The 10,000-nt window shown below is 40.8% G+C and overlaps 1 protein-coding gene across 4 annotated transcripts in view; it reads left to right on the forward strand.

Annotated features, from left to right (window-relative positions):
* LOC122258692 (uncharacterized) overlaps positions 1-10,000 on the forward strand; it is a 34,222-nt gene that overhangs the window by 15,591 nt on the left and 8,631 nt on the right. For 2 of the 4 annotated variants that reach the window (XM_043024793.2, XM_086553466.1), the window contains exon 2: positions 9,399-10,000. This exon is cut by the window's right edge and continues 587 nt beyond it. In XM_043024793.2, coding sequence (XP_042880727.2) covers positions 9,578-10,000 — 423 coding nt within the window. In that variant the 5' untranslated portion in view covers positions 9,399-9,577. Of the gene's footprint in view, positions 1-7,104; positions 7,587-9,398 lie in introns of those variants that run through there. The other 2 variants (XM_086553464.1, XM_086553465.1) reach the window with 2 other exon arrangements.

Here is a 10,000-nt window from a genome sequence, read left to right on the forward strand (position 1 = left end):
GAGGCCATACATATACATGGAATCGCGTTCTGTGTATGGTGCTTTTACTTATTTTTGTAGCATGCGTACTGCTCGGTCTCCTCGCCGCCTTCATTCCACCCTCGATATCGTTGCTCGCACATGCAAACATACACGTGGAACTTATTTACAAGTTACTTTCTCTCATTTCAATATTCCTCTTGCAAACCCATATTGATTATTATGCACGCGGCAATTCGCAAGGGTTGTCGCACAGAGCACAAAGTGGTATCATCACAAGGCGCCAGATTATGACGTCATCACGCGGTCGCCATATACCTTTGCACAATGGTCTGCCCGTTTCGAGGCGTCTTTTGTTACGGTAATTGATGGAAACTGAGTGTTTTCAATTGATATAACAAACCGAGACATTTTTCAGAGGACAGATTCCTTGTACTACCTCTATGGCCCCATTTTCTTTAGAATTCGAAAATCAGAAGGGAAATTTAGCAAGAAAGGAATTAAATTTAAAGTTCAGATACGTTTTAGCTTCTAAGAATGACGTCTTTGCTTGACATATTTCTCATATCGCACATGGATGCCTGTGCTATATAATGATAACACATACATTCAAGTGGGAAGGACGATCGGATGGCCAGTGTCGTAAGCGTTGCATTTCACTCTTTAATATTGCGCTCGTAAAGGAATGGGTGGCTGGGGTGGGACGGGGCTACTTCGATCTTCTGTCGAGGTCATTTGGGTGCCTCGCGAGGCTGATCGAAATCCGGCTGGCCAGGATGTCTGTGGCAGGGCCGCGGGGTTGGCGCCTCGGAATAGAAAAGGGGGGGGGAGACCAGAAATCTTCTATGTATCTCTCCCTTCTCTCTTTCTCCTCCAACCCGCCTCTTCTCAGGCTCTAACCTTCCCTTTCCACCCCTCCTTTTCTCCCTCCGTTGCCTCATTCTAATACTCACGCTATCGATTGCATATTGACCTTGTCATACTTAGGGGCATTGCATTTGATCCTCCTTATCAGTGTTTACTTTGCGGCTGCCAAATCAGAGTCCAGCAACATGTTCTCTTTTGGTGCGTGAAAGTACGCACAGCTGATATGTTTTCCTATCAATCTGCCTCCTCCTGTTTCACTTAAGTCACAAGGTCTTTCTCAGTTTTTGTCCTTTTAATTGCTTCCACTGCCATCACTAATCAAACACACGTACTCACACATCCACACACACATGCACACCAAAAGGATATATTCATTAAGTCAGGAATAACTCAAAGTTGCAAAAAATAAATAAATAAAATAAATAACTAAGAATTTGTAATGGCGTCAACTTATTTATATTTATATCAGCGACAATGCAGCTATAACCCCCGGGGTTATGCAGATTATTTCATGTTAGCTGTCACCAATCTAGCAAAATCGAAGATTTTCAAGCAGTGTTATCCCAAGACCTTGTTAATACTCATTTCAATCCACGGGACCTAATGATTAATATCTGTAAAACAATTTTTACCATATTCCATCTTGACAAGATGTCAAGAAATGCTCTAACATATATATATATATATATATATATATATATATATATATATATATATATATATATATATGTATATATATATATACATACACACACACACACACACACACACACACACACACACATATAAATGTATATTAATTAATATATATATATATAACACACACACACACACACACACACACACACACACACACACACACACACACACACACACACACACACACACACACACACACACACATCACCACACACACACACACACACACTCACACACATATATATATTTATATATATATACACACTTATATATATATTTATATATATATTTATATATATATATATATATATATATATATATATATACATCCATATATATACAAATATAATATATATATATATATATATATATATATATATATATAATATATATATTATATGTATATATATAGTTTATATATATATATATATATATATGTATATATATTATACACTAGCATACATATATTTATACAATTATGCATGCATTTGTGTATTTAGTTATTCATAATGATAGATATTTTCCAGCTCATGCTCTCCCTCTCCTTCCTTCTCATTCTTTTTGCTCTTCTCAGCTTCCTCCCCGTCTTGCTGCTCCTCCTCCTCCCGTTCATTACGCACCCAGGCAGGCAAGGTTGTGAAAACAGACTGGAAATGCCGATCTTTGTGCCAAGTGGCCTTTTTGGGTCACTTTGCCACGAGCATCAGATTTCGACACTCAAAAACCCCCTGTTTAATTAGACGTCCTCCGTCTTCATTAGAGCGGATACAGATGTGTATGCAAGGAGTTGTTTCCTCGCCGTGAAAGTCAACACAAACAAGGCTGATGAAACAAGGGGCGGGGTATCATGGTCTCTGCTACGTGGCGATAGCGCTGATGATTAGCAACGTGACCTCGCTCGATTTAGCACTGGTAACGAAGAGGCGTGGAGCGTGACTCTGTCGTCACGGGCCAGCTTTCGCCTTGCCATTACCGCGCATACACGGGCGGCTTATGTAAGTAGGTTAATCTCGCATATAAGTATACACGATGCCTCCTCCGATTCTCACTGATAGAATAATCTGTCGTGACGCGAGAAAAGCCAGTTGCATTGTTTAGACTTAGGCTGGAGACATCTTTCAGCCGCCACGTATGGCCTGTGAATGGATCGTAAAAGACTTACAGAATAATAACTAAAATATGCAGGGAAAGGGAGAGGTAGGGAAAAGGAGAGTAAACGAAGTGAACTTTGCAGAGAGAGAGAAAAAGACGGAATTAGAAGAAAGAGAGGGGGAGGGTCGAGAAAAATCCCTGCTTGCCTAGTGTGTTATAGTGTCAACTCTGATTTGGCAGCGAAACAACACGCAGTCAGGCCTTGCTTGACCTAGTTATGATGCAGTGTACTTTGTTTTTTTACACAAACATCAAAGTGTATGTGTATTTTCCCGTACATATAGTCATGATGAACACATCAACATGCGTGCACGCGCGTACGCCAATGCTTATCTTACAGATATCCTCTATCCTACCGTCCTTACCTTTATAGACTCGATTATAGACATCTTGCTTAGATTTCTAATTATACCTATACACACGTGCATGCATATCGATGTATTAGTGCCGGGCCGCCTCGTGCATATAGCCCGGGCGAAGGGACGTCTTCGCAAATCTCTCTGAACTGAACTGATGTATTAGTATATATATTTGTAAATGTGCAAGTATCTGTAAATAGTGTGTATGTTCGAAACGCATTTATCAGGATATAATTGTATGATAGAAATCTGGAAACCATATGAGATGCTCTAGCAACTGTAAAATCACATAGCGAGGCCAGCTTGGGCTTGTTAGGAGCCAGTGACAGGTGCGTGCGTAGGCATGTAAGAGGGAAGGTGAGCCACGGGACCCAGAAGGGAAGCCTCGAGCCAGGAATGCTCTGGTGCGCGAGAAGGATGGTGGAGGGGAGCGCGGGGAGCAACGGTGTTGGACATGACTGATGCGCGGCGGAGAGTTTTATGTAATGATGAATTTCAAATATATAAAACTTTAAATGGTGTTTTAGTAGCAAGATTAAGGAGGCACGACTAAAAATGGGACAGTGGATGAATCATATGATTTCATTCAGCGACTGAATCTGTTTAATAACTACCTCTGTCCTAGATGCTAATGATTGTGGCGTAAATAAAGGGTTAGACAAAAGAGAACGGAGACTCAGAAAACATTTTGAAAATAATGAAACAAAAGGTAGAGTTAATGTTGAATTCCTAGCAGTGAAGGGAAGAGTAAAGTATGTGGCAGGTCGGAAAATTGGGGGGCAGAGCACGTGGATGAGGGGGGCTTAAGGTGCGACGGAAAGGCATGCCATAGCCACAGCGAGCGCGCGGGAAAGTCCGAGTCGCAAACGGCCTGTTCCGCCGACCCTCTCAAGCTGCTGCCAAAAGCGCTTTGCCAAAATGCGGTGCGGAACTTTGTTCATTTCTCAATGGCTGCATTTCATGGTGTGTGAGAAGCTAGAGTTGCTTATCGCTAGTTTGTCATAGATCACGTTAATGACCAAAGTTTATTTCAGTGATGATAACAGTAATGGTCAAAATTTCCCATAAGGGTTTGGTATCATTTGGGCGAACGCTTGTAACTTTCCTTAGGTGACAAAAGTAAAGGCATCTTGTTTAACAGTGTTGCCATGTTTTGTGCAGAAAAAAATCATAAGAATGTTTATATTTATCTTTGCAGGTCTTAGCAAATGTTAATGAAAATTGTGACATTTTCACAAGGTCATTTTGAGCGTCATTTTTGCACCTAAAACGCACTTATCTCGTGACACCCTGTCGCCATTTCTTGGGTTGCTATGGTAACGAAGCAAAATCGTCAAATCCTTAAATTAATATGAACGATTGCTTTGGTTTGTCAGTTGTTTTGCTTAGGTTATTTAACTTGTCGAGTATTTTTTTTCTCTCTACTTTTTATAATAACAATCATTATCATAGTTATTATTATCATCACCGTTATTATTATCGTTATTATTATTACATTCATTATCATCATTATTATTTTGCCATATATTGTTCACCAAATAGCTCTCGTACAAGGCAGCATCGGGGAAAATATCTCATGTTTAGTTGAATATATAATAGTTTTATCTGTGTTTGCATATATATGTGTATATATATATATATATATATATATATATATATATATATGTATATATTTATGTATGCATATATATATATATATATATATATATATATATATATATATATATATATATATATATATATATATTTATATATATATATATATATATATATATATATATATATATATATATATATATATATATATATATATATATATATATATATATATATATATATGTAGGTATGTATATATATATTTATAAACATATTTGCATATACACATACACACATACTCACATACATATATACATATATACATATATACATATATACATACATACATACATACATACATACATACATACCCACGACAGAGAGGCGTTTATGTTTATGTGTGTGTGCTTATGTATGTGTATGTAGTTTTTGTGTTTGTGTGGCTTTAATCCACATGATTCCAGTGCCACTCCAGTGTAAACGAGACTTGTTTCCATACGGATTAGATATTTTTCCTACGGATGAGCTGCATGTCTGTGCGTGAGTGTCAGATATGAAGAAGGTAGTCGAAAGAAGGCACTGCTACGCGGATGGCCAGTGATACGCGCACCGATGCGACAGTTAGATAGGGTAATCAAGAAAAAAAGATAAAAAGTAATACTTCAACATGCATCACACTCACTATATTTCCGGTCTAGATTAATGTTCTAAAATTGTTCAAAAATATTTTCTGGGTCGGAAGGAAATCTGGCACAGATATACACATCAGATCGATTAACATTGGTAAGTGGACTGCTAGCTCTGATTCATGTTGCTTTACGGTGGTGTCAGTCAGTTGTGTTAGGTGTGCTGCGCTGGTTGGCACTCCCTATGAGCTGATTAATCTCACATGAAATTGACTTTATTGGTTTAATTTGTGTGATGCCAAAATCTTTTTACGAAATTCTGAATGACGCGCTAAAAGAAAGTGAAAAAGTTAAGCTTTAGATCAGAAATACGGCGGGCGATCCACTTAAACAGTTCGAGGAAAATGCGAGAGATCAACCTTACACCCTGTTAATTTTCACTCGTAAATGCAATCAATGCTGGAATGCATACAGTGTTTATTCCAGTAAAATAACCATGTGGTATTCGAGCGACAGCATCTTGCACCAGCCTACGAACGGGAGAGAAAGTTGGTGACACTGAGCGCCAGCCACGCTGTAGCCTCGGCCTTGGCCATGCGGGATGTGCCACACGGCGCTTAATGGAGCTATGGTCTCATTAACTGTGTATTTTGTGCATATTTTCTTGATTGACTTTCTACAATTGCCATCCTTGAACAATTCTTCCTCCTCCTCTCTCTCTCTTCGTCTCTCCCCATGTCTATATGTATCTCTCTCTCTCTCTTTCTCTTTCTCTTTCTCTTTCTCTTCCATTCCCTCACTCTCTTTCTCGCTCTCTCCCCTCCTCCCTCTCTCCCTCTTTCCCTCCCTTCCTCCTTCCCTACTTCCCTTCCGCCCTCCCTCCCTAGCTCTCCCCTCCTTTTTCCCTCTCCTCCTCCCCTCTTTTCTCCCCTCTTCATCTATCCCCCTCTGTCTCCCTTCCTCCCACTCTCCCTTCCCCCTCCTTCTCTCTCTCTCTCTCTCTCTCTCTCTCTCTCTCTCTCTCTCTCTCTCTCTCTCTCTCTCACACACACACACACACACACACACACACACACACACACACACACACACACACACACACACACACACACACACACACACACACATGACTGACTGAACTCAGGGCGTTGGTTCAATTCGGCTGCGCTGAGTGGAATGGGCGTAACTCATTATGTTGGTGAAGATGCCGAGAGCGTTGTGGGCGTGGTGTTGAAGCCTCCCATTGGGTTGTATCTTGTGCAGATTTCCTTTTATCCGCGGTTTGGTGGCAGCATTTGCTACCAGTCGATCTCCAGTCCGATTCGTTTAAAAAGGGAATGTTAAATCACAAGAGAGTACGATCGGTATGATTTGTAAGTTCCGTCCACTCTCATTCTATATGCTTTGGTTGTGACGTCCTCTTTCATTTTCGAGTTTGTATACCTTCGCGGGATGAAAATAACTGAGGAGATGAACATATAGAATGGCCTTTTCGGCTGGTTTGCCGAGCTCTCGAGGTGTGACACCTACTCCAAACTTCTTCAAATGATAGAATAATTCAAATTGTTCAGTTTGTAAATCTTTAATTCTCTTATCCAAAAAACGTTAAACGTGGGAGCATGTTCATGGGTATTGTTTTTGTCGATATTAAATTATATGATATTAAAACCTTTTCTAGCAAAGGGCGTATTTTCTCACCTCGTCGATAGTGTCACAGACACGTCATATATAATAAAGAGAGATAACTGCTATCGTGATAAGGGTTACCACATACTCCCTCGCGATTAGTTATCGGAAGGCGGCGTGTGAATCATATGGACAGTAAGTGTACAGTGATTCAAACTATGCAGTCGTGCCAGAACCACCTTATCTCCTGCTTAGAATATTGGAGTTTGTCAGTTACGGTATGCTGAGGCGGTACTTGTTCTGGGGGAACACTTGCGAAGAGTGAAATCACGCTGACCGTGTGTTGATAACAGTTAACGTTGCCATTGAAATTTGAGAAGTGTAAAGAAAACATAGGTTGGTGTCGTCGTGAACCCTGAGCGGCCGTCAGCTTGGTGATAAGCATCATGCAACAAGCAAATTTATCCACTAGGTTTTGTGACATAATGACTCATGCAGCGTAAATGGCGTGACACGTGATAGAAGCGAGAAGTCCGCAACCGCACGAGTGGAGTGAAGGCCCCGTGTCCTCTTACATCGGGTCCTTCTCTCACACTGAAGAGGGACTGATCAGCACAAGCAGTTATTCGCGCCTTTTCACAGAGTGGATGTCAATCTATATTGTTTTCGCTGGTGTTCTAAGGTGAATAGGAAGTAGGAAACTCGTGTGTGCTGTAGATATACTTTATATGTTCAATCCTATTACTAATCACGATGTCTGAAACATATGCCTAAAGAGTTGTGGATTGAGTGAGGCAACGTACATCCGTACCTGTTTATGTTTATGTTTATGTTCTTTTCGCCGCGCCCATAAGTGCTCTCCGTGTATCCCTCCCATGTGTCCCGTCCCCCGCAGGACACCCGAATCCCTCCAGGTAACACCATCCTTCCGCCCTCGGAGGAAGGGCGGGTTATACGGGGGCGGGACAGAAAACAGGTAAGGTAGTGGTGGACCTGGAAATACCTGTCCTTGCGGGAGTTCCTAGGGCTCCTAGTGGGAGTTGGCAGAATATTCCAGCGCATACCTATGCGACCAACCGCAATTATGTGTATCATGCTATGTTTCGAAACGTAACTCTGATAACTGTATCATGATTTCCTGTTTTCTCGTTTATTCATGGCTCGCTTCTCATCTGCAGTCTGTATCCATAGGCAGCCATTAGAGCATCCGAAGGTCTGTATCCATAGGCAGCCATTAGAGCAGCCGAGGGGGAATGCCTTAAGTTTGACATATTATTCTACGATGTTTAAAGTGCCTTAATGGGGGAAAAGTATTTACTTTATCCCTTAAGACAAGATAAGATATTTCAAGAAAACATTTTCTTGCCATTACGTAATTAAATACAATTGCATTATACCAAGTGAGAGGTAGGACACCTTATCGTTATGGTCCCGGGAACCCCACACCGGATGGGATGGCTAGATAGCTCAGTGTTTGGTGTTTCATTCTGATTTGGATGTTTCCACCGCATTGGGCCTACTGTGCCTTGCGGCCGTCCTGTTATTCTTCAGTCACTCTTCCGCGTGTTTTCGTTTTCCCTTCATAATATCCATGATTTCAGTTTCTGTCTTTAGTTTTCATAGAATAAACGCCTTTATTTACGGCCCGCTTTCATGTACTGTTACCATTGCATTGTTCTTATATTTTTCCTTCTTTTGGCCGCCCCTGTTGCAATGCTGTTTTCATATTTAGGGGCCGGGCTGTTATTATTATTACGCTTTTATTCATAACCAAAATATTGTGGTATATCTAGGACATAGCAACACTGAGACGGAAGATTGCGTCATCTTCATAAGGCATTGTTTAGGATGTATCAGCGGGGACAATGGATGAATCACGTGACCTCTGTACGACTGGCTACATCTAGGCTGTGGCAGAAAGAACGTTTGGAAGCTATTCAGATAGATTATGTTATAAACGTTATACAGCTGTGTTCATGTCCAAGTTTCTTTCATTATAGCATCAATAAATAAATACGAATCCAAAGGCAAGAGTTATCTATGTTTTAGCTCCTAGTATTTTTCTTGTAACATAATGCTTTCACTCATTCTAGAAGCATCTAATGTATGTAAAGACAAAAATCTAGGGTCACTTTTCAGTCACTTTTCTATGGATTAAGTTTCCTTCCGGCTTTCATCTTCGTAGCTGCATCCTAAGATAACTTTAAATTCTTATAGTCCATCGGCTCTTTTCCTGATTGTTATTTAGTCAATTCTCGAAAGTGACCTTTATAATACGGACGTTCCTCCCTTCCACACTCAAGGTAATAACTGAGTCATTTTACGGAGATTTTTTGTACATGCAATCAGTATATTGATTCATGATGAAGGCTACTATGTGTCACGGAATATTTGATATTCCTTGTTATTCGAAAGTGATGGAGTTAATTGATAAATCATTAGCAGGACTGATATGCTAATGACAAGTCTAAGAAAACTTTTCTTTCTTTTGCAGATTGTTGTCTCCCTTTCTCCAGAACTTCTGCTTCTCAGACAAGACATGTTGTGCCACGTATAAATCTAACTAAAATGTAGATTTCTTTGTGAATTTTCTAAGTATATGAAATTACTTAGTCAGTTTGTAATATTTTGAATTACTCTAGTCTGAATAAAATCAAAGTACGTGGAAGCGCGATGTTCACCTGGGCGAAGAAACTGACTCGCCACCATGGCAAAGAGGTGGAGCAGGTGGAAGAGGAGAATGCCAACAATGCGAAAAGTACCAAGCCGGACATTAAGCAGAAGCCAGATGAAAGCCCGCATCGGAAACCCAGTCCAGGTGGAAAGCCCAGTCCGAAGCAGAGTCCAGTGAAGGAGCCCAGTCCGAAGCAGAGTCCAGTGGCGAAGCCCAGTCCAAAGCAGAGTCCTGAGAAAAAGACGCCTAGCTTTGCCAGGAGGCTTGCGTCGTTCAGGAAGATAGCGTTGGACCGAGGCAGCCCAGATAAGTCACCGAAACCAAAGAGCAAACTCTCGGGCACAGGCGTCAGTGCGAAGAGCAAGAGTTCAGAGCAAAAACAGGAAGCTGATATCCCACCCGCGAGTGATATTGCAGACAGG

Source organism: Penaeus japonicus, unplaced genomic scaffold (assembly GCF_977035675.1).
Source record: "Penaeus japonicus unplaced genomic scaffold, GWHDUDI00000001_assembly GWHDUDI00000028, whole genome shotgun sequence".
NCBI lineage: Eukaryota > Metazoa > Arthropoda > Malacostraca > Decapoda > Penaeidae > Penaeus > Penaeus japonicus.